Source organism: Schistocerca serialis, chromosome 1 (genome assembly GCF_023864345.2).
Source record: "Schistocerca serialis cubense isolate TAMUIC-IGC-003099 chromosome 1, iqSchSeri2.2, whole genome shotgun sequence".
Classification (NCBI taxonomy): Eukaryota; Metazoa; Arthropoda; class Insecta; order Orthoptera; family Acrididae; genus Schistocerca; species Schistocerca serialis.
This window is the reverse complement of record NC_064638.1, coordinates 476,123,646-476,150,014: the sequence shown is the minus strand read 5'-3', so window position 1 is coordinate 476,150,014 and position 26,369 is coordinate 476,123,646. Positions and strand designations below refer to the sequence as shown.

Here is a 26,369-nt window from a genome sequence, read left to right as displayed (position 1 = left end):
CAACAACAACAACAACACCATCTGTATTCCATGTATTGTTAGCGCAATTTGTGGAAAATAAACAACCTCTCCAGGTGTTTCTGCACACCACATTGTCAGTGATTTGTAAGACAAACTGTGGAAGGGTCAGTATAACTTTGTGAAAAACCCTGTAGTTGCTTCTTGTGATGTAGTGGGGTAGAGAGAGTGGGGAATCTCTTGCTCACTTTTCAGTTTACAGACCTGTGAAGGAGGGAAGTGCATGGACAAAAATAGTGTGACCTACCTTCCTTATGTTTCTACCCTCCATCATGTTATATCTCAGAACACAGTTAATAGAGTTCTACAACCTTTATATGTGGTACTTACATTTAGTATTTGTCCTTAACCACTTCATTTATAAATGAATATTATTTTAATTCCCTTAAAACACATTTTTAATCATCTGTGGTTTTTCATCCCCCACAGTGTGGAAACTAGAAAAAAAATGGAAAGAACCTTTCTTGTAGAAAGTTTAATGTTATTTAATTTTGTACTTGGAACCACAGTTTTCATCTTACTCAAGAAGAGCCAGAATAGTGATGTTTAAGGGCCCCCATCTCCTCATCCCCATGCTGTCTCTCTGATTGTCAGGATCAATTTCTTGTTCATGGCACTTTTTCCTACCACATGAAGTTTTTCCTACCACATGAAGTTTTTCGTCTTATTTTCCATTGTTGATTGGACTATTACCATCTGGTTGAGAAATGAGCAGTAATATAAAAAGTATAAAATTGAAAGTGATTCACTGCCTGGCTTTCAGAACTGATAGTTACTTCCTTGGGATGTAGAGAGTGAAATTGGTGAAAGTTAAAAAGAAAGGGAGGTCACTTGAATCCCAGTATTAGATAGGCCTACATGTAGTGAGTCTTTGTAAGGTGAAGGTTAAGTTGTTAGCTGTGAACCAGTTGTAAGCTTGTTTCGTGATTCTTCTGGTTGTGTCTGGTGAGAATATGTTTGAGTTGTTTGTTAAATATATTTGTATCATTCTTCTTCTCCCCCCCCCCCCCTCCCCCCTTCCCCCCCCACTCTGAATTTAGTCTTATTCCTGTTGTCATATCCTAACATGAACCTCTGTTTTTTATTGTTGAGATAAGAATCTGCCAATGAAAGGGGAATGCTGTGATGTTTTAGTTTCCCATTCAGAACGTTATGATATACAAAGTTAAAGGCCTTGAGAAGATTATACGGAAACTTATCAAAACTTTTGTGAAAATGGTTAAGAGGAAGATAGCTGTGTAATTGTAGGTCAGTTGCTTACCTCCACTTTTATAGATGGATGTTAATGCTGCATACTTGTGTCCCTCGGTAGAAACACCCTGACTGACTCTTCAGTTGGTTTCAAATTTGAGGGCGATGGGGTACTGACACTGGGTAGCATAATGTCCCTGTTTTTTCAGCTACTGTTAGGAAAAAGCCATTGAATTTAGTTGTTAGTGATTTGAATTTCATATTTTTTGTCTCACCACTGATATCAAACAGAAATTTGACTACAGCTTGCCTCTCTGAGTGTATTTGTTTCATGTTTAATAATGTTTGAAATTGCTGTTGCCTCTTAGAATTTTGAATTTTTATTTGTAATACATTGTCATTTTGATGCCACTGTAAAGATGTTTGTAGCAGTTAAGGTGTGCTTTCAGCTGTGCAGCAGAGTTGTCGATTCCATTTTATGCATAATCTTTCGATGACTGATCCATCCGTCTTCTTCACGTGCTGTGAGTTGTGTAGTTATATTCCCTTTCTGGTTGGAGTCCAGGCAGTGAGAACCCATAACTGCACACCTCATAGGACCTAAAGCTGACTTGGTTGGCCATTGAAATCTTGTGCATAAAACGGAATCAACAACTACATTAAGTAAAGCTCTTTCGTCGTGGCACAAGATACCTTATTTCCAGATATTAGTCTTCCTTTCTGAGATTCAACTATTATTGTTACTGATCTGTTGTGAGGGCTATCTGGATTCATAGTATTAAAAGAACTTTATCAAGAAAGTACAGGGTGCCTATAATTAAACTCCCAGTTTCAAAATGTTGTAGAAAGAGGACCACTGTTCAAAATGATGTCAAATTTGAATTGATGCAGAGGAAGCATTATGGAGCAAAAAAAAAAGTAATGAAAATTTTTCCAACGGAAGACACTCTAAACCTCTTAATGGGATGGAGGTCATCTACAAATGGCAAGATGAATCACAACACAATAGCTATGGTTTGAGTTGCACATTACACCATCCATACGTTCAGTGTGCACGACTGCACAAGTTCGACAGTCAACAGTTGTGGCACTGTTAGTCAGATAATCCAAGTCACCAGGGCAAAATCGTACCTCATTGCATTAGAAAAATTGGTTTTTAAGTGTCCTGAAGCTACAAACTGCATGAACAGCAAAATTACAGTGGATTTCAGTTGTTCTGGGGCCAAAAGCCACATAAAAAGCACAATGCCATTGGTTTTCAATCGTCTTGGTGCCCAAACCGCATAAAAAGCTAAATGGCATTGGTTTCTAATTGTCGTGAAACTGGCGCAAAACTTGTTCAGTGGGCCCTCTACTGTTTTCTGCCACAAATTGAAATTGGGAAAAATTGTATTTGACAACAGAGCAGAGCGTCTTGAGGGTATTGCACATTGCTTGCCTTCAATTCAGCTACATTTGCAATTGGAGCATAGAACACAACATCTTTCAGATAACCCCACAGCCAGAAGTCAAACAGATTAAAATTAGGTGATCCGGATGGCCAATCTGTAAGGAAATTATGTCTGATAATTGTAGCATTTCTGAATACCACTGCAGCAGCCACTTCCTGTCTGTGCAGTGTGAGGAGGAGCACCATATTGCATAAAAGTGATCCTACCCACACATCCATGCTGTTGAAGGGTTGGAATGATGTTGGTATGCAAAAGACTCTCATAGTGTTTACCAGTCACATAAAGGTAACTGGACCCGCAGGACTTACCTACTCGAAAACATACGGCCCTACAATAAGCGATACTGTCAACCCATACCACACAGTGAGCTTTGTAGTATTTTATTCACTGTGCTAGGAGGAATGGCCAACGTCAGGGCAATTCCCGATGCATTGCATGTTTGCCCACCACAGCTTGACCCCTCTTGCAATGCTGTGGCCACATCTTTGACAGATGTTGGATCAACTGCTTCCCTCCCTCTGCCAGATTGCACTTCAGAACAATCTGTTGTTTTGAATTTTTGCAGAATGAAGCAGTACCGGTTGATGTGCATACTGATTTTCCATTTACCTATATTCTGCATGTTGACATGTCCTTGGAGGTGGAAATGAGATTCATCTGTCCAGCAAAAGTTCATAAGTTAATTCCTTCACCACTTCCATGTGAACAAGAAATTCCAGAACGAACATTTGTCTTGGTGGCAGGTCAGCAGGTAGCAGCTTCTGAACAAGAGTTATTTTGTGTGGTTAGCAATCCAAGATGTTTCATCTTATATTTGCATCTATGCAGCACTCTGCAAGCCACCATACAGTGTGTGGTGAAGGATACCCTGTATCACTACTAATCATTTCCTTCCATGTCTCACTCACAAATAGAGTAAGGGGAAAACAACTGTCTGTAGGTCTCCATATGAGCCCTAACTTTTTTTTATCTTTGTGGTCCTTATGCACACTGTATGTTGGCAGCAGTAGAACCGTTTGGCAGTGAGCTTTGTAGTATTTTATTCACTGTGCCAGGAGGAATGGCCAACGTCAGGGCAATTCCCCATGCATTGCATGTTTGCACACCACAGCGTGACCCCTCTTGCAATGCTGTGGCCACATCTTTGACAGATGTTGGATCAACTGCTTCCCTCCCTCTGCCAGACTGCACTTCAGAAGAACCTGTTGTTTTGAATTTTGTTATCATTTTCTCCAGACACTTAGTAGACATCGTACCAGTGCCTATTTCACACTGTTGAGTGTCTGGAACTTCTGCAGGGTTACTAGCACACAATTTACAATTATTGTAAAATATCTTTACCAGTAGTATGCAGTCCTTCATGGAGACAGTCAAGTTGAGCATCTCGAACGCAAACTGACACACAGCTGTAAGCCACACGTCTCCCAAAGTTTCATTCACCCTCCTCAGTGACATTTCCCTTTGCATTAATAATATACTGCTCAAATTTGGCATCATTGTGAGCAGTGTTCTCTTTCTACAATGTTTTGAAACTGAAACGGGAACTTATGGACACCCTGTATTAAGTTTCTCATCTGCTGTCTTCCCATTTTTCATCCTGTAAATTCTTCCTTAATGTTTTCTTTTGTAGGTCTATGCTGATCTGCTGCTTCGATAAATTGTATGAAATGAAAATTTTTAGTGTGAATTCACCAGAACATGAGTTTATTCTTTTTGTATTTCATTATTTTTCCACTACTAGTTTTGAGCCCGGCTTATTCTCAGGCAGTAAATAAACATAATATAACAAGAAAAAAATAATTTGAAGCTCTGGTGGAAAACACACACACACGCGCGCGCGCACACACACACACACACACACACACACACACACACACACACACACACACACACACACCACCACCACCACCACCACCACCACCACCACCACCTCGAATGGTATGAGTTGGCATTTGCAATTCTGTGAAATTTTGTTTTCTCTTCTTAATAAAAATTGATTGCTGGGGGATGCTTCATGGCTGCTACTTAGCCCTCATGGTCAGGTACTCCATTTATTATGAAGCTCTCGTCTGTTTCATGAAAGACAGTTGAATATGTAAATAAATAGTACTGTTGCACTATGTGCTTCTATTCCTGTTGGAAATATTAATGTGGGGGTCAAACCAAGGACGGACATCAGTAACTCTAAGTGCACTCAACCTGAACTATCCAAGATGAAATCAGTATTGAAATTTCCATTTACAGGTACTTCTCAATTATTTCTAAAAAGTACCCCTCTAAGTGCTTAATGAAGTTCTTTCACGTTGGGGGTCTGTAGACTGCCAGAACTGCTATCTTTCGTTTCCAGGTCTGTTACTGAAGTACAGCACTCGCAGGACTGTGGCATGAGACATTATTCCACTTTTTGTGTTTATAGCCACTCCTCCTATGCACATATTATGCTGACAGTAATATAACACTAACTTGCATGTGTCTAGGTTCACCTTGTCAATTTCTTTGACTTCCACAAAAAAAAATTTCTTTTGTGCTTCACGCACATCTGTAAAAATACATCCACATTTTTCAATTTCTTGTAGTGATGTGAGCAGCCCATCATTTTAGAAATTCCATTTTTTATGGAAACATGCACATCACGATTGCAAATGATCTGAAATATTGAAAAATTGCTGATTGCTGGATGCCATGAGACCGCTAAGCTGTCCATTACTGTGAATTTCTCCTCAAGTACCATCACTAAGTCATTGTTCTCTTTATGTTGAATCTTGTTAAGAGGCATTGGGTTAGAAGTCTATCGGCATATGAAGCACTTTGTACACAATGGGCTGTGTTTGAGGGGTGGTTATAAATTTGCTTCTCGAGTAAAATGCTATTCCAAGAAGTTACTGAAACAACGGTATAAAGTGCTTGCTAGTGTGTTGCATAAAGAAAGAAATTTGAGAGAGAAAGACCTCCTTCTGCATTTCACTCACTAAATTTGGGGTATCTTTTATGATACAACTGCAAAGCTGTGTTGTGCTCTTGGCTTTTACTGCTTCTTTGTTAATTATTCATTATTGTTTAAATTCATCCGTACATAGAATGTTTTCTCATTTGCTCAGTTAGGCCAAATAATTGTATTGTTGTAGTTTAACTGATTTTGATATCACTTTACAGTACTTTTTTCTATATCTTTTTTGTGTGATTTCTAGTTTTTTGTAGGAAGGATCATACGCCATCTTTTTATGTGTTGTAGCTTAGTATTGTACATAGGTCATCTCTTATTGTTTGTACAAATATTAATATAAACTGTCTTTTGATTTATTTCAGATGAGTTTTATAGCTAAGGATTCTTGCTCATATGTTGGAAAACTATTTCCATTTAGATAAATTAATGGTATTTCAGCACCGTGATGATTGTCTGTGTGCATGTGTTACAATGTTCTGTATTACATAATTGCTTATTAACAGGTAACCTAATGATCTGTTAACAGATGTGTTGTGTCGTGTGCATTTGATAAACTAACTGCAGACATGTCATTTGTTACATATTTACAGATTTAATCCAGCTTTCAACATGGCTGCCATCAAACAAGTTATTAATGAAGCAGTGGAAAGAGGTGAGTTACTAATGTTTCGTTAAATCTGTAAGCAGCAGTGATTCATTTGATGCTTACTTACATGCTTACTTTGTTTCATTGTTGCTGAGTGTCGTAATTATAGCATTATTTTGATTTTAGAGTCCTGTATAATTCAGCACACTTCTTTTTACAATAATATGCTGCAAACAGCAACCACAAATTGATGTCTGTAAACATTTGAAACATTCTTACTAGTTCCTCAGTGCCCTTTTATGGAAGTTGTAACCAACAGTGCAAATATCAGATGGTGTGGTCTTTCACAGTATTGGTCACTCTGAGAAAAATATCCAAAAGAGAAAAATAGAAAATAATGAGACAGTGCTGCTTATCACTTACCTTCAGGAAGTAAAATTTTTTATTGTGGCCAAAAGACGTGTGTAAAGGTTGTGAGACTACCTTAGCTTTCAGATCTATTAGTTTCTTCCGTGGGCAGGAGAGAGGGATATGATAGGGAAGGTTAAAAAGAAGGAACAGGTCACTTGTGCCTCAAACAATGAAAACCCAGGATGGAATAACAACAATAGTATGAAAAGGCTTGATTGCTATTCATCATATAGCAGGGATGTCGAGCTGCAGAGAGAGACAGCAAAAAGGCTACTAAACACATAATCTTTCAGCCAGAAGGCCTTCTGAAATAGACAAAAACACACACACACACACACACACACACACACACACACACACACACACACATGCACACACACGTATATATATTCATTCACGCGATCACAGCTCACACACACGATCACCGTCTCTGGGTGGCAAGGCCAGACTGTGAGCAACTACACATGATGGGAGAAGCAATCTGAGTCGTGGGGGAAAGGAGGAGGCTGGGGTGGGAAGGGGGAGAAAGTAGGATACAGGTGGGGCATCAGTAAAGTGCTGTTCGTGGGAGCATACAGGGACGAGGTGGAGAGAGGGTAGGGCAGCTTGATGCAGTCGGGATGTGAGATAGAGGGCGGGGGGAGAGGGGAGAACTGGCGGAAAAGGAGAGAAGTAAAAGGATTGTGGGTACACTTGTAGAACAGGAGACTCTGCAGTGGGAACAGGGAAGGGGATAGGTTGGTGAAGGGCAATGATCAGCAAAGGTTGAGGCCAGGAGAGTTACAGTAATGTAGGATATATCGTAGGGAGAGTTTGTACTTGCGCATTTCAGAAAAGCTGGGTAGATAGGACGGATCCAGGTGCCAAAGACTATGGAGCAGTCATTAAAATTAACATTGTGTTCGGCAGCATGCTCAGCAACTAGGTGGTCCAGCTGCTCCTTGGCCACAGTTTGTTGGTTGCCGTTCATGCTGATAGACAGCTTGGTGGTTGTCATGCCAATGTAGAATGAAGCACAGTGGTTGCAACTTAGCCCTGCCTTTGATGGGATGGGTGATGCCTGTAACCTGACTGGAGTAGATGGTGATGGGAGGATGTATGGGACAGGTCTTACATCTACATCTATTTCAGGTATATGAGCCATGATGCAAGGAATTGAGAACAGGGGTTGTGTAGGGATGAATGAGAATATTGTGTTGGTTGATGGACAGCGGAATACCCCTGTGTTTGGGGGGGGGGGGGGGGGGGGGGATAGTGGGTTGGAAATTCCTCATCCAGAAGCATTATGAGAGATAGTTAAAACCCTGGTGGAGAATGTCCCTCACCTGTACCCTGCTCTCCCTTCCTCTCCCCGTCCAAGCCGCCGCCTCACCCCCACCACCCAGAACCCAGATTGCTTCTCCCTTCATGCACAGTTGCTTCAGCAGCCAGCAACAGTGGTCATGTCACTCAAACCCCAGGATTATTCAAAGAAAGATATTACTATGTCTCCCTGCTCGTTGTCAAATGTGGGGTGTCTAGGAAACTTGTTTACTCGGATCGCTAGACAACAATTTGAACAAATCATATTAATGAGTTTTATTACAAAATGAAAATATACAATACTTAACTTTGTCAATTACAAAGGTGTGTCACAAGTAAAGGGCGACATACAAAATAATCAAGTTTCTTCAGTACAGACAATCCTAAGTTGCTGCTGTACAAGGCACTAGTCTTGAAGCTACTGGGGCATCACCAGTCGGTCGCAGCACTTATGTCCTCTTCACGCAGGGGCCGCTGCTGTCATGTTCTTGTCCTGGAGAGAGGTCGGTCAGTGCGATTGATTGATGTCTTCTCACAGCCATCTCTTCACTATTGTTCCCGACCGAATGCCAGCACTTGACTTAATGCCGTAACAGATATCACTTCCTTAACAAGTGCAGACATCACCTGCAGGAGATGCAGTAACAATCTTAATTAAATTACACAATAGATCACATACCACACATTATTTAATTTAGTTTGACCAGTTTTGTTTGTCATAGGCGAGCATCCTTAGGTACTAATTGTTTTAGTAGCCTGTGATCCAGTCCTCTGCGTTTGAGATAGTGCCAAGTTGTGCTTGTCACTTGTAACATGTTGCCACTAGGGCAAGGAATATCTGAGGACTCGCACATCTCTTGAACAAAATTGATTGGAATAAATAAAATAACTCATGACATTGCTGTGTTCTGTAATTTAGCTAATTGATATCATAGCCAATAGATTGGTTGCTTAAAATACCATCTTTACTTAGCATTACTTGCCAGTTTCATGTTTCAGCACACTTTCAAGTGTTTAAATTGATGTGGACACCTCCTCCTAGTAAGTGTGAATCAGAACAAATGTGCCAAGCACATTTAAATATGGCATTGTCGCCAATAGACATAGTCTTCAAATAAACAGCCAGAAACTGACTTACACAACTGTTCCCACTCCAGCCATGTGTTATGTAGTTAAATGCAGGAAAGCACACTACTAAAAGTTTTAAGAAAATAAAATCATGTAGCTTATGTGTTAAATTATTATTTTGTAAAGAATTTGCACTGCTGCATCATTAAAATAAATTTTATTGTTCACAAATTTATGGCAGGTTTTGGTCATGAAATTGCCGAAAGAATGTCAGAACTGTGTAAACCCAGGACGTCTTGGTGGAACTGGTGGCAACACCATAAGATGATGATTTGTGTGTATGTGTAAACCTGACAGTAATTGGCTGTAGTTTAACCCCCCCTCCGGATGTTGTGTCCAGGCATATTGTTCATCAGTTTTCCATTGAGTAAACTAGATCCCTGAAGTGTGATTCTGAAAGATTTACAGAAGAAATTTGTAGGGCCACCATAGCTGCAGAGGATGGGAAATGTGGTGAATGTTTGAATAATTCATACTTTGCATTCCACAGTTTCCCCATTTCTGTATCATCCTCGTCGACAGTTGCAGTCCCCCGTTGAAAGAAAAGGTTTCTCATTACATAATCAATCATCTTTCTTCTCACACGTACACATATTTTTATTTCCTCCGGCTGAGAATGAGAAGTATTCTCGATTCTGTTAAGTTTGCAGTGTGACATAACTGTAACTTGGTCTGTGGATGTCCTTCAGGCAAAAAAAAAAAAAAAAAAAAAAAAAAAAAAAAAAAAAAAAAGAGAGAGAGAGAGAGAGAGAGAGGAAGGTGGAGGTGCTATTTGGCAACCGCATAAAATGCAGACAAGTTTGGGTATGTGCATATTTAGTTAAAATCCAAACATTTGTATATCCCCCTTAAGGCTCAGCTGTGGGTCTAGATTATTGTTTGTTTTTGTTCAAAGTGAGAGAAACTGTGTATTGATGACTTTTTGTGTCCCAGTGGGTGTCAATCTCTTAAAGAGTATTCCTGCGAAAACTCACAGGGAGTATACTATTTGTGTCTTTATTTAGTTATGTGACAGTACGAGCCAGTGAATATCATTAGAAAAATCTGACTTTGGAAAAATATAGTGCTAAATTTTAGGAAAGGTGAGAATTGATTTATATTAATTCCTCAAACGTTGCCGTGACCCTCATGTAAGCCCTCCACTAAGCCTCCTGCAACTTTCGCGTTTTTTTTTTTTTCGTATAGATTTTGTTTTCATGCACACTGACATTTTATTGATTGATGTGAAATTATTGCTTTGTGAGAATCTTACTATTTCATTGAAATTCAAACCAGATTTTCAGCATAAGTTTGTCGCATAATTACGTACCATTTAACCATAATTTATAAGGTGTCTATAATTAAATCCCCCCCCCCCCCCCCCCCCCCCCCCATGAACCATGGACCTTGCCGTTGGTGGGGAGGCTTGCGTGCCTCAGCGATACAGATAGCCGTACCGTAGGTGCAACCACAACGGAGGGGTATCTGTTGAGAGGCCAGACAAACGTGTGGTTCCTGAAGAGGGGCAGCAGCCTTTTCAGTAGTTGCAAGGGCAACAGTCTGGATGATTGACTGATCTGGCCTTGTAACAATAACCAAAACGGCCTTGCTGTGCTGGTACTGCGAACGGCTGAAAGCAAGGGGAAACTACAGCCGTAATTTTTCCCGAGGGCATGCAGCTTTACTGTATGATTACATGATGATGGCGTCCTCTTGGGTAAAATATTCCGGAGGTAAAATAGTCCCCCATTCGGATCTCCGGGCGGGGACTACTCAAGAGGATGTCGTTATCAGGAGAAAGAAAACTGGCGTTCTACGGATCGGAGCGTGGAATGTCAGATCCCTTAATCGGGCAGGTAGGTTAGAAAATTTAAAAAGGGAAATGGATAGGTTGAAGTTAGATATAGTGGGAATTAGTGAAGTTCGGTGGCAGGAGGAACAAGACTTCTGGTCAGGTGACTACAGGGTTATGCACAACTTGACCAGAAGAAGGGATCGGTTGGTAGGACATGTTCTGAGGCATCAAGGGATCACCAATTTAGTATTGGAGGGCAGCGTGGAGGGTAAAAATCGTAGAGGGAGGCCAAGAGATGAATACACTAAGCAGATTCAGAAGGATGTAGGTTGCAGTAGGTACTGGGAGATGAAAAAGCTTGCACAGGATAGAGTAGCATGGAGAGCTGCATCAAACCAGTCTCAGGACTGAAGACCACAACAACAACACATAATTAAATCATTATTGTCAACAGAATCCTTTTAGATTATGTTTCTATGGATATAATGCAGTGATAAATGTAGTTTTGTAATAGTCACATTGATATGTAGTTTGTTATGATAAGGTCAACTATTGTTGACTACTTCCCATGGAGATCAGATGTGTCAACTCTCAGAACATTCCTTGGTTTCCTCCCTTTGCTTATATTCTCATAATTAAAATTACTGATGTTTTTTAAAAATACATTAAAATTCTATGTTTCAGTGCGAATGCCTACACCTATGCGGCTGCGAGATTTAATACGTCAGATACGTGCAGCCAGGACAGCAGCAGAAGAGAGAGCTGTCATCAACAAAGAGTGTGCCTATATACGCTCAACATTCCGAGAAGAGGATAGTGTGTGGCGATGTCGTAATATAGCAAAACTTCTATACATTCATATGCTTGGGTATGTCATTCTAGAATATTCTCAGAAGCTGAGCATCTGTTTAGAAATTTACTTTTATGAACATCATGGTTGTCAAGCTGATTGACAAGAATATGTAAAAATTAGCTCATTAGTCATATACAGTGTTCATCTCTTGTTTTGGAAGCAGCTTAAAATACTTCTTGAAGTATTTGAATCCTTCTGAACTTTGCTGATTTTCTGAATCCTTTCAGTGAGAATGTTTGTTGTTGCTTAGGGTAGCTTTATGCCGCTCTCTTTCATGTCACTTACCAGTTAATATCTTCATTCCAGCATAACTGTTGCATCCCACATTATATCCGTTACTTGTAGGACTGCTCATCTGACTCATTATAATCATGCTACCACTGCAGTGATGATCCGGTTCATAAAATATTCACAGCTACTCTCTCGCTGTGTTTCACTGAGGTCTGTAGTTGATCTTTTTTCACTGAGTAGGTATAGGATGTCTCTGTTCCTTACTTGATCAATTCACTTGGTCTTAGATTCTCATGTAACACTCTATTTCAAAAGCTGTTAATCATTTCATTTCAGTCCTCCCCATTGCCCATGTTTTGCTCCCTGTGCTTGAAACATAGTTTTCATTAATCCTATTCTGGTCCCTTCATTAATTTCTTACATTGTTAGCAGCTGTGCCTTTTCATAGAAATTTGTCTTTTTGTATCACACAGTTGTCAATTTTTGTATTACACAGTTGTCAATATCTCTTGCTTACTCTCTCTGTAATTCTTCTATTTTGAAATCTTCAAAAGTCTCTGGTCCATGCCTTCATGCTGCACCCGCCACAGCCTCAGTTTTCTGTTTGTTAATGTGTATATTATAGTCATCAGATAGCACATGTTCTAATTATAGTCACCAGATAACTCACTGTCTTTTCATTCAGCATCCAACTCAGTTACTGTTCATGTTCAGTTACTACTAGACTATCAAACCATATGGGGCAGATATTTTGTCCAAGACAAACAACTCCCACATCAGTAGAGTTCTTTACTTCCCTCATTGCCTCTACTTTTTTGTATATACTGTGTTTATCTGTGTATGATACAAATCCCTCCTCCACACGTAAACACACACAACATTTTTATGATTCCATACATCAGTCGGTAAAAATGAAACCGTTATAGGATCACTTTGTTGTCAGTCTGTCAGTCAGTCTGTCTGTGTGTTCAAAATTCTATTTCTCAGGAATGGGTAGACATCACAGGTTGAAGTTTATGCCACATACTGTGGTCTGTGGACTCTTGGTGTGTAATAAACATTAGCCATTAAGTCAGTTCAGTCAAAAGATAAGGCCATTTATATCACTTATTTTGAGACTTGCAAACTTGCTTATCAAAACCTACATGATACTTCCCATGGACCTAGAATCATGAAATTTGTCGAGAGGCAGGGTTTCACAGTACAATCAAGGGAAAAATCCAGAAGCTGGTTAGTTTGTAACTACATCACATGAAAAAACTTTATACATTTCTTTTGTCAGTTGTTATCTGACTTCAAACATGAAATTAAAACATTCTTCAAATCCCTGGAACTGACATCATGCCAGCATCAATGTCACTAACAGTCAAAAATCATCAAGATCCTTGATTCCCAGAAGGGATGAACTGCCTACATACACTGGTCAGCCAGAACATTATGACCACCTACCTAAGAGCTGGTATGTCCACCTTTGGCTCAGATAACAGCAGTGATTTGTTGTGGCATGAAACCACACACCACCACTACCTTCAATCACATGCCAGATGTACTCGATCAGGTTCATGTCTGGCGAGTTAGGGGCCAACACTCAATTGGAACTCACCACTATGTTCCTTGAGCCACACTCCTAGCCATGTGACATGGTGCATTATCATGTTGAAAAATGCCACTACCGTCAGGAAACACGATCATCATGAACGTGGTCTGCATCCAGTATATGATACTCCTCCTCCATCATGGTGCCTTGCACGAGCTCCACTGGAACAATGGATGCCCATATGAATGTTTCGCGTAGCATAATGGAGCCACTGCCAGCTTGTCTCTGTCCAGCAGTAAAAGTGTCAAGGAGTTGCTTCCCTGGAAGATGGCAGATTTGCACGCTCCCATTGGCATGATGAAGGATGTTTTGGCATTCGTCAGACTATGAAACACTCTGTCACTGTGCCAACATCCAATGCCGATGGTTATGTGCCCATCTCAGTCGTAGTTAGTGATGTCATGGTGTTACCGTTGGCACATGTGTGGGTTGCTGGCTGTGGAGGCCCATAGAAGGAGAGTTCAGTGCTCTGTGCATTCAGACACACTTGTACTTTGCCCAACATTAAAGCCTGATGTTAGTTCCTCCACAGTTCTCCTCCTGTCCCCTTTTACTAGTCTGCCCAGCCTACGATGACTGACATCTGTAATGAGGGGTGGCCGCCCAAACCTACGACTTCTGGATGTGGTTTCACTTTGGTTTCCCCTCATGTTTGCGACACTCACCACAGCACTCCTTGCACACTGGACAAGTGCAGTTTCTGAAATGCTCGTGCTGAGCCTCTGGACCATGACAAACTGTCCTAGGTGATTCTCAGATCGCACATTCCCCATTCTGCACAAGGATAGCTCTCTCACTAATACTACATGCACACTGCATGTGTCTGACTAGCAGTCATTCCATGCAGGGTGGTGCTATTGCCGCCTAGACAGGTTCTTCATTGATAGTAGGTCGGTGGTCATAATGTTCTGACTCATCACTGTACATAATTAAATTTGTGCAGAACACTTACTGTGCATGCCCTAGTCGTAACTGGTCTTCTTTTAATAATAATAATAATAATAATAATAATAAAAACAGGCTTCTTTAGAAAAAATTTTATTTTTAACATTTTCTGACTAATCAAAATTACAAACTGTTTTATTGAATAATTTAAGTGGGTAGATAAAGAATCTACTCACTAAGTGGTGGCAGAACACACATATAAAAGACAGTTTTACTTAGGCAAGCTTACGTAGCCAATGGCTTCTTCTTCAGGCAGAATGGTTGAAGAGGAAGGAAGAGGGGTGAAGGAAAAGGACTAGAGAGGTCTAGGAAAAGGGGTAAATTTCAGGAAAGTACCACAGAACTGAAAGTCAGGGGAGAATTACCAACGAGATGAGAAGAAAAGACTGATTGTTGGGGACTGCATCACATGAGATTTGAAAACCTGAGAGCTTCAAGGTGGAAGACAGAGTAATATGCAAAACAGATATTACTGCTTAAACATCATGCATGAATTAATAAGTGTAAAAAGCTAAGTGCATTGTACGTAACAGAGATGGGAGGAGTCAGTGAAATATAGATGGGTAAGACAATGAAAGATGTAGAAAACTAAAACAGAATGAAGAAAAGAGTATTTACTGTGAAGAAAAGCTGAGATGAAAGAAATTAATGTAAATTAAGGCCAGTTGGGTGCCAAGAACCAAGGACATATTGTAGAACTAGTTAACTCATGCAGAGTTCTGAGAAAATGGTGTCTGAGGGAAGAATCCAGATGGCGGGTGTGGTGAAATAGGTGCTGAGGTTATGACTGTCACGTTGCAGGGGCATGCTCACCAACAGGATATTGCATGTTGCCAGTACACACCCTCTGCCTATGCCCATTCATCCTAATTGATAATTTGGTGGTAGTCATGTCGATATATAAGGCCGAATAGTGTTTACATAACGGCTGGTGGTATGACGTGTTGTTTCACAGTGGCTCTCCATTTGATACGGTATGCTTTGCCAGTTGCAGGGCTGCTGTAGGTGGTGGTAGAAGGGTGAATAGAGCAAGTCTTGCAATGGGGATGGTCAAAGGGGTAGGAGCCATAGGGTAGGGAGAAAAGAGCATCGGGTCTGACAAGAATATTGTAGAGATTGGGAGGGCAGTGAAAAGCTGTTCTAGGTGTAGTGGGCAAAATTTCAGATAGAATGGATCTCATTTCAGGGCATGGTTTTAGGAAGTCGTTGCCCTGTCAAAGTAGGGGATTAATACATTCCAGACCAGGATAATACTGAGTCACCAGAGGTGTGCCCCAAAGTTGTTTTTTGGAGGGATCAGTGGTATCAGGATTGGATGTGATGACCTGGAAAATCATGCTTTTGAACTAGGCTGGTGGGGTAATTACGTATAGTGAAGACTGAGGTAAGAAAAGTGGTGTATTGCTGTGAAGAATTTGGATCCGAACAAATATATTTGCCTCGGATGCCAAGGCTATATGGGAGGGAACGTTTAACATGGAAAGGATGGCAACTGTCAAAATGTGAGTACTGTCATTTGTTGGTAGGTTTAATGTGGATCAAAGTGTGTAGCTGGCGTTCGGTGAGGACGAAATCAACATCAAGGAAAGTGGTATGGGATTCGGTATAGGACCATGTGAAATTTAATTGGGAGAAGATATTAAGAGATTCCAAGAATTTGAACAGATCGGCCTGTCCATGAGGTAAAGATGTCACCAGTGCATCTAAACCAAACCAGGGGCTGAAGACTTATGAATCCCAGGAAATTGCCCTCCAAGCGATGCATGGAAAGGTTGGCATAGGAAGGAGCCATCCTGGTTCCCATGGCCATACCCCTAATCTGCTTGTATGTCTGCATCTCAAAGGTGAAGTAGTTGATGGTAAGTATAAAGTTGATTAAGGTGAGTAGGAAGGATGTCATAGAATTGGAATTGGTGGGCACTGACCGAGGAAATGTTCAGCAGCTGGCAGGCCGTGTACGTGGCGGATGTTGGTATAGAGGGAGTTGGCATCAGTGGTGACAAAGCTAGGTGTGTCATGGGAGTGGGACAAGCATAGATTTTAGATGGTCTAGGAAACAGTTGGTATCTTTGATATAAGAGTTGCATCTTTGTAGTATGGGTTGCAGGTGCTTATCAACAAGGGCAGATATTCATTTGGTGGGTGGTTTGAATCCAGCAACTATTGGACAGCCAGGATGATTGGGTTTGTGGACCTTAGGAAGAAGGTAAAAGGCGGGGGTGCACGGTTTGGGTGGGGTGAGAAGTTCTGTGGACTGAGGTGTTAGTCCTTGTGAGGGGCCTAAAGTTTTAAGAAGTGACTGCAGGTGAGTTTGAACCGCAGGAAAGGGATCTCTATGGCAGACGCTGTATTTAGAGGTGTCAGACAGCTGGTGTAGACCTTCACCAACATACTCCTTTGGTCAAGTACTTCGGTGGTAGAACCTTTGTCTGCTGGGAGGATAATGATGGAGTCATAAGGTTTTAGGGAATGTAGAGCCTTAAGTTCAACAGAGGACAGTTTAGTGTCATGTTGTAGCGACGCGAGGAAGATTTGTGAAGCAATGCCAGATGTGAGGAATTCTTGGATTTTTGTGTTGGTGGCGGTGGCGGTGGCAGTGGCGGTGATGGTGGCGGTGATGGTGGCGGTGGCGGTGGAGGCTCAAGTTGGGATCATGGTCTGAACTGTTCAAGACAAGGTTTAGTATCAGGTTTGCTGTTGCAAAGGTTTTGCAACAGGGTTCCACAGTGATATTTCCAATTAATATTATGTGTGAAGGAAAGTAGGTTCTTCACCAAAGTAGCATTCTGAAATGCAGGTTTCGACCTGAAAGTGGGACCCTTATATAAGACAAATAATTCAGGAGGGGAGAGTGCTTAAGATGAGCAGTTAAGGACGCTGTACCATTGTGATTAGTTCTTGTGATTATGGGTTATTCTTGTTCTGGGAGGAAGTGGTGAAGGCTGTGGAATGTTAAGGAGGTTGGCCAAGCTCAGTTTGAAGGAGAGGAGTGATGGTTAGATTGTGTGGCTGTTAACAGAGCTGCAGGGGGACAGGAAGGGAAACACTACTGTTCAGGTAGTTTAGGAGAAGATGGGATAGCTTTCTGAGGTGAAGCCTGGCATGTTGTTGCAGTTTGAAGTTGGCTTGGTGGATGATACCATCCAAGGAAGCATGAGGGGCAGATAACTGCAGCATTTTGTAGGAGGAGAGAAGTCTGGTGGAGTGGAATTTGACTGATGAGGCATATAGGTCACAGATTAACTGGGTAAGAACTAGAGATTGTTATACTTGAAACTGTGAAAGAGCCCTGTGTAGAGTAGGAATGCATCCAGAAACAGTGACTGTCAGTGTTGGACTTTTTGGAGTAACTCAAAGGGACAAGCATGTTTCAAGAAACAATGTGGGACCTTAATTTTGATAGTGCAGAAGCATGTTTTTGAAAACAATGGATTTAATATGAGATGGGATTCATCATGGCAAGAGAGGACAGTTTGGGGAGTTAGAAATTGTGGGAGTGCCAAAAAAATAAATTAATTAATCTGCAGGTGGTGGAAAAGAGAATCAGAAGAAAAGCAAGGAATAAATTCGGAAAAATCAGAAAAATTCATATGTAAATCGTTTATGACAGGTAATGAGTGGATGATTGTATGATGTGAAAAAAAAGCCTGGAAAAGAAAAAAAGGAAAAAGAAATTGTTTGGGAAAGTCATGAAAACAGACAACATTTTAAAAACTGGACAAACAGAAAGCAAAAGTCATAGGAGAAAATGTAAACTAGATAGCTTTGAATTAAAATGACGTAAGAGACAGCAGTAAAAGTTAATCAGAGCAGTTTGCCAAAAAACAAATGCACAAAAATGTGCATTTTTGGCAAACCACTCTGATCTGCTTTCATTGCAGTCTCTTAACATCACTTTAATTCCAAGCTTACATTTTCTCCTAAGATTTTTGCTTTCTGTTTGCCCAGTTTAAAAAAATTTTGACTGTTTTCATGACATTCCCAATTGATTTTTTTTTCCTTTTTTTTCTTTTCCATGCAATTTTTCATATCATATAAATTACCTACTCATTACCTGTCGTTAATGATTTTCCACAAGAATTTTTCTGAATTTTCCCTATTTTTTCTTCTGGTTTTCTATCTTTCGCGATCACTGCTTCCTTATTTACTTATTTATTTTTGCCACTCCCACAATTTGTAACTCCTCAAACTGTCCTCTCTTATTACATCTCATATTACATCCGTTGTTTTCAAAAACATGCTTTTGCACTATCAAAATTAAGGTCCCACATTGTTTCTTGAAACATGCTTGTCCCTTTGATTTACTTCAAAAGGTCTAACATTGACAGTCCCTGTTTCTGGATGCAGTCCTACTCTACACCAGGCTCTTTCACAGTTTCAAGTATAACAATCTCTAGCTCTTACCCAGTTAATCTGTGACCTATATGCCTCATCAGTCAATTTCCACTCCACCAGACTTCTCTCCTCCTACAAAATGCTGCAGTTATCTGCCCCTCATGCTTCCTTGGATGGTATAATCCACCAAGCCAACTTCAAACTGCAACAACATGCCAGACTTCACCTCAGAAAGCTATCCCATCTTCTCCTAAACTACCTGAACAGTAGTGTTTCCCTTCCTGTCCCCCTGCAGCTCCGTTAACAGCCACACAATCAAACCATCACTCCTCTCCTTCAAACTGAGCTTGGCCAACCTCCTTAACGTTCCACAGCCTTCACCACTTCCTCCCAGAACAAGAATAACCCATAATCACAAGAACTAATCACAATGGTACAGTGTCCTTAACTGCTCATCTTAAGCACTCTCCCCTCCTGAATTATTTGTCTTATCTAAGGGACCCACTTTCAGGCCGAAACCTGCATTTCAGAATGCTGCTTTGGTGAAGAACCTACTTTCCTTCACACATAATATTAATTGGAAATATCACTGTGGAACCCAGTTGCAAAACCTTTGCAACAGCAAACCTGATACTAAACCTTGTCTTGAACAGTTCAGACCATGATCCCAACTTGATCCTCCTCCGCCACAACTAACACCACCACCACAAAAATCCAAGAATTCCTCACATCCGGCATTGCTTCACAAACCTTCCTCGTGTCGCTACAACATGACACTAAACTGTCCTCTGTTGGACTTAAGGCTCTACATTCCCTAAAACCTTATGACTCCATCATTATCCTCCCAGCAGACAAAGGTTCTACCACCGAAGTACTTGACCAAAGGAGTATGTTGGTGAAGGTCTACACCAGCTGTCTGACACCTCTAAATACAGCGTCTGCCATAAGGATCCCTTTCCTGCGATTCAAACTCACCTGCAGTCATTTCTTAAAACTTTAGGCCCCTCACAAGGACTAACACCTCAGTCCATAGAACTTCTCACCCTACCCAAACCCCCACCTTTTACCTTCTTCCTAAGATCCACAAGGTCCACAAACCCAATCATCCTGGCTGTCCAATAGTTGCTGGATTCAAACCACCCACCGAATGTATATCTGCCCTAGTTGATCAGCACCTACAACCCCTCATCTGAAATCCATGCCTGTCCCATTCCCAACACTTACCTTGGTTGTCACCCGTGATGCCATCTCCCTCTATTCCTCTATTCGTCTGCCTGCTCCTGAACAGTTCCTCAGTCAGCACCCACATGATTCCAAACCTATGACAGCCTTCCTACTCACCTTAATAAACTTTATGCTCACCATCAACTACTTCACGTTCGAGATGCAGACATAAAAACAGATCAAGGGTATGGCCATGGAACCAGGATGGCTCCTTCCTGTGCCAACCTTTTCATGCGTCGCTTGGTGGGCATTTTCCTGGAATTCATGAGTCTCAGCCCCTGGTTTGGTTCAGATGCATTGATAACATCTTTACCTCATGGAGTCGTGGTGAGGCTGACTTGCTCAAATTCTTGGAATCTCTGAATACCTTCTCCCAATTAAATTTCACGTTGTCCTATCCCGAATCCCATACCACTTTCCTTGATGTTGATCTCATCCCCACCGAAGGCCAGCTACACACTTTCATCCACATTAAACCTATGAACAAATGACAGTACTTATATTTTGACAGTTTCCATCCTTTCTATGTTAAACGTTCCCTCCCATACAGCCTTGGCATCCGAGGCAAATATATTCGTTCGGATGCAAATTCTTTACAGCAATACACCACTATTCTTACCTCAGCCTTCACTGCACATAATTACCCCACCGGTCTAGTTCAAGAGCAAATTTCCTGGGCCATCACATCCAATCCAATCCAAAAAACAACTTTGGAGCGCACCTCTGGTGACTCATTGTTGTCCTTGTGTGGAATGTATTAATCATCTACATCGACAGCGGAATGACTTTTTAAAATCATACCCTGAAATGAGAGCTATTCTATCTGAAAATTTGCCCTCTCTTTGCAATATCCTTGTCAGACCTAATGCTCCTTCTGCACCCATCTTCCTATCCTATGGCTCCTATCCCTGAAACTGTCCCCATTGCAAGACAACCAGCTATACCAGCCCTGTATCCGGCAAAACGTACACTATTAAATGGAGAGGCACCTGTGAAACAACACGTCATATACCAGCTGTTATGTAAACACTATTTGGACTTTTACATTGGCCTGACTACCACCAGATTATCTATTAGGATGAATGGGCATAGGCAGAGATGGTATACTGGCAACACTCAATATCCTGTTGGCAGAACATGCTTTTCAACATGACAATTGTGATCTTGGCACCTATTTCATCACATCTTGGCTCTTCCCTCAGACACCAATTTCTCAGAACTGCATCTACATCTGCTTACATACTCCGCTAGCCACCAAGCAGTATGTGGCGGAGGGCACAATTCGTGCCAAAGCCATATTTCCCCTCCCTCTGTTCCACTCGCGTATTGCGCAAGGGAAAAAAGACTGAACGCCTCAGTATGAGCTCTAGTTTCCCTTATCTTTGAATGGTGATCAATGCGTGATTTGAAAGTTGGTGGTAATAATACATGCTCTGCATCCTCGGCGAAGATTGGATTTCAGAATTTAGTGAGCAGCACCTTCTGTTTAATGTGCAGTCTATCTGCAAGTGTGTCCCACTTCAAACTTTCTGTGATATTTGTCACGCTCTCGTAATGGCTAAATGTACCAGTCACGAATCTTGCTGCTCTTCTTTGGACCTTCTCAATCTCTTAAATCAGACCCAACTGGTAAGGCCCCCATACCGACGAACAATACTCTTAAGACTGGACGAACTAACATACTGCAAGCTATTTCCTTTGTTGAAGCGCTGCATTGCTTCAGGATTCTACCAATAAACTGCAATCTAGAGTTCGCCTTGCCCGTTACTTGTGTAATCTGATCATTCCATTTGAGATCATTTCGAATAGTCACATCAAGATACTTGACAGATGTTACCGCTTTCAAAGACTGGGCATTTATTTTGTACTCGTACATTAATGGGCATTTTTGCCTTGTTGTACGCATTAGGTTACACTTACTAGTACTGAGAGATAACTGCCAGTTATTACACCACGCATTTATTTTGTGCAAATCCTCATTGATTTGTTCACAACTTTCGTGTGATACTACTTTCCTGTAGACTACAGCATCATCGTCAAACAGTCTAATGCCGCTGTCAATACCATCAACCAGATCGTTTATGTAAATCGTAAAAAGTAGCGGACATATTACACCTGAAGTTACACTTGTTTCTGTTGAAGTCACCCTGTTCAGGACGACATACTGCTCCTTGTCTGTTAGAAAACTTTCTATCCAACCACATATGTCATCGGATAGACCATAAGTGTACACTTTTTGGAGCAACACCTTCCAAAATTCGAGAAATATGGCATCAACCTTGGAGCCGGTATCCAGAACCTGTTGTATATCATGCACAAAGAGGGCCAGCTGTGTCTCACATGACCGCTATTTCCTAAAACCGTGCTGGTTTCTGCAGATGAGCTTCTCAGAGTCTAGAAATGTCATTATGTCTGAACACAAAATATGTTCCATGATTCTACAACAAATCAACGACAGTGAAATTTGCTAGTAATTATGTGCATCTGTTTTTCTACCCTTTTTATAGATTGCTATGACCTGGGGCTTCTGCCAGTCCCGTGGAACTTTACGCTGTTCCAATGATCTCTGATAGATGATGGATAAGAATGGTGCTATATTTGTAGCATAGTCAACATATAATCTTACGGGGATACCGTCTGGGCCAGATGCCTTCCTGGCGTCTACGGATCTTAACTGTTTTACAATCCCAGTTACACTAAACACTATGTCAGCCATCCTTGCGTTTGTCCGATAATTGAAAGTGTGGATGGTGCTGCAGTCCTCTATCGTAAATGAGTTCTTGAAAGCTAGGTTTAGAATTTCGGCCTTCTGTTTATCATCATCAGTTACATTACCCTGACTGTCAGCACGAGAAGGTATTGAATTATTTGTAGCGTTCATAGATTTTATGTACAACCAAAATTTTTTGGTGTTCTTTGTTAGAATCTGCAGAGGGCAGTGACTACGTTTAAAATGACTGTGCAAAATTCTCTGCTTTCTCAGCAACTTCCTAATATGTTTGTTGTACCAAGGTGGATCCTTTTCCTCCCCTATATTTTTGCTGGGCACGTACTTCTCTAGTACTGGTGGACAGTGCCTTTAAATTCCAACCAAAGATGCTCAATATCTTTGTGTCCTGCCGTGAATGCTTGGAGCTCAATGAGAAGATATTCATTAATGACACTTTTATTTGCTTTCCCAAACAAGAAAACTATGCTGTTGCTTTGGTTTTTTGCAACTTCCACTGGCATAGAAGCCACGACGACATTATGGTCACTAATACCTTCTTCTAGATTAATTTCCTCAAAAAGATCAGGTCTGTTTGTCGCCAAGGTATGTTCCCATCTTGAGTTGATTTTCTAATCAATTGCTCAAGGTTGTATGCGCTCCTAGAATAACTTCCCATGAATCTTTGCTTCTGCCCATGTGATAAACTTGTAATTTTCCCAGTCAATGGATGCCAGATTAAAGTCTCCTATGTACTCAAGACTTTCCCTGAAACGTTCTGCGATGTTTGTTGTGGATGCTGGTGGTCTATAAAAACATCCTAATACATTGATCACTCCTTGTCTGATTGACAGCTTTACCCAGACCACCTCACAGTCCGACCCAGTATCGATCTCAACTGCATTCAAACAGCTTTCAACTGCAGTGAACACATCACCTCCCTTAGTATCAATCCTATCCTTCCTAAACATTGTCCAGTCAGAGTTAAAAATTTCACTGCTATTTCTGTCTGGTTTCAACCAGCTTTTGGTACCTAATTGGCATTGTTACTGTTTATTTCGGAAAGTAACTTGGGGATCTTGCTACAGACACTTCGACAATTTACTAACATGAGATTAAGCATATTTAAATCCTTTGGAATGACCTGTTTAGGCGAATTAACCATTTTTGCAGTTGGCACACCCACATCAGTGTCATGAACTGGTAATTTTTCAGGCTAACAGCTTGTTTCCCCTGGGGAGGAACCTAAACTAAAAAACCCCAACGTGCACGCCAGAAGTACTGTGCTACCCATGTAGCTGCTTCCTGTGTGTAGTGCACCCCTGATATATAGAGGGGCGTACTACAACCTTCCACCCCATAGTGTACGTCGAAGAATCTACAACCATTTTCATCACAGAGTCGACGTAGCCTCTGGTTTAGATTCTCCGCTCGACTCCAAACCAGAGGACCCCGGTCCACCCTGGGTATGATGCTGCAGATCATCAGCTTGGCCTCCGCTACCTGTGAGATGGAGACCGCCTTTGCCAATTTAGCCAGCTGTCGAAAGGACCTAAGGATTTCCTCGGAACTCCGACGGCAGGCATTGTTGGCACCGACATCTGCAACAGTCTGCAGCTGGCTGCACCCTGCATGCTCAAGAGCCACCTGAAGAGCCTCTTCCACATCCCGGACAAGGCTCCCCACCAAGCACACTAAGTGAATGTTGGACTTCTTCCCCGCCCTAGCCGCTATGTTCCCGAGGGGCTCCATGACCTGCCTAGCATTGGAGCTCCCAATAACTAACAAACCCCTGCCCCCACGTGCCTGTCTGGACCTTGCTGAAGGAGCGGCCACTATCCTGGCAGGTGGGAACTAGCGATATAATATGCCGTTGGTTCATACCACCCAACTGGCCTTAATTTACATTAATTCCTTCCGTCTCCGCATTTCTTCACAGTAACTACTCTTTTCTTCACTCCATTTTAGTTTTCTACATCTTTCATTGTCTGACCCGTCAATTTTCACTGCCCGCCTCCCACCTCTGTTACGTACAATGCACTTAGCTTTTCACACTTATTAATTCATGCGTCATGTTTGAGCAGTAATATCTGTTTTGCATATTATCCTGTCTTCCACCTTGAAGCTCTCAGGTTTTCAAATCTCATGTGATGCAGTCCCCAACAATCAGTCTATCCTTCTCATTCCATCCCATGCGATAAGTCTCCCCTGATCTGCAGTTCCAGGTGATTTCTCTAAACATTTTTCCTAAATCTCTCCAGTCCTTTTCTGTCACCCCTCTTCCTTTCCCCTTCAACTCTTCTGCCTGAAGAAAGAGCCACTGGCTCCAGAAGTGTGTCTAATTATGTGTGTGTTCTACCGCCTCTTGCGGAGCAGATTTTTTTGTCTATCCAATTACATATACTCTGTCAAAAATTGTTTTCGTTGTTATAAACTGTTATAACCTGCAGATGACTAAGAGATTGATGAAATGTATGATGAGGTAAAAGAAATTATTCGCTTAGTGAAGGAAGATCAAAATTTAATAGTCATGGGGAACTGGAATTTGATAGTAGGAAAAGGAAGAGTAGGAAAAGTAGGAGGTGAATGTGGAATGGGGGTAAGGAATGAAAGAGGAAGCCACCTGGCAGGATTTTACACAGAGCGTAACTTCATCATAGCTAACACTTGGTTCAAGAATCATGAAAGAAGGCTGTATATATGGAAGAGGCCTGGAGACACTGGAAGGTTTCAGATAATTATATAATGGTAAGACAGAGATTTAGGGACCAGGTTTTAAATTGTAAGACATTTCCAGGGGCAGATGTGGACGCTGACCACAATCTATTGGTTATGAACTGTAGATTAAAACTGAAGAAACTGCAAAAAGCTAGAAATTTAAGCAGACAGGACCTGGATAAACTGAAAGAACCAGAAGTGTTTCAGAGAGAGCATTAGGGAACGATTGTCAGGAACGGGTGAAAGAGATACACTGGAAGAAGAATGGGTAGCTTTGAGAGATGAAATAGTGAAGGCAGCAGAGGATCAAGTAGGTAAAAAGACGAGGGATAGTAGAAATCCTTGGGTAACAGAAGAAATATTGAATTTAATTGATGAAAGGAGAAACTATAAAAATGCAGTAAATGAAGCAGACAAAAAGGAATACAGATGTCTCAAAAATGAGATCGACAGGAAGTGCAAAATGGCTAAGCAGGGATAGCTAGAGGTCAAATGTAAGGATGTAGAGGCTTATCTCACTAGGTGTAAGATAAATACTGCCTACAGGAAAATTAAAGAGACCCATGGAGAAAAGAGAACCACTTGGATGCATATGAAGAGCTCATATGGGAAACCAGGTCTAAGCAAAGAAGGGAAAGCAGAAAGGTGGAAGGAGTATATAGAGGGTCTGTACAAGGGTGATGTACTTAAGGGTGATATTATGGAAATGGAAGAGGATGTAGATGAAGATGAAATGGGAGATACGATAATGCGTGAAGAGTTTGACAGAGCAAGTCGAAACAAGGCTGTCGGAGTAGACAACATTCCATGAGACCTACTGATAGCCTTGGAAGAGCCAACCCTGACAAAACTCTACCATTTGTGATCAAGACATATGAGATAGGTGAAATACCCTCAGACTTCAAGAAGAAAATAAAAATTCCAATCCCAAGGAAAGCAGGTGTTGATGGGTGT

The 26,369-nt window shown here is 41.3% G+C and overlaps 1 protein-coding gene across 5 annotated transcripts in view; it reads left to right on the top strand.

Moving 5' to 3' along the window:
- Window positions 1-26,369, top strand: part of LOC126473556 (AP-1 complex subunit gamma-1) — a 188,498-nt gene that overhangs the window by 11,216 nt on the left and 150,913 nt on the right. For 4 of the 5 annotated variants that reach the window (XM_050100703.1, XM_050100697.1, XM_050100692.1 and 1 more), the window contains 2 exons: window positions 6,195-6,256; window positions 11,490-11,673. In XM_050100703.1, the coding sequence (XP_049956660.1) occupies window positions 6,214-6,256; window positions 11,490-11,673 (227 nt within the window). In that variant the 5' untranslated portion in view covers window positions 6,195-6,213. The remainder of the gene's footprint in view (window positions 1-6,194; window positions 6,257-11,489; window positions 11,674-26,369) is intronic. The other variant, XM_050100716.1, reaches the window with a different exon arrangement.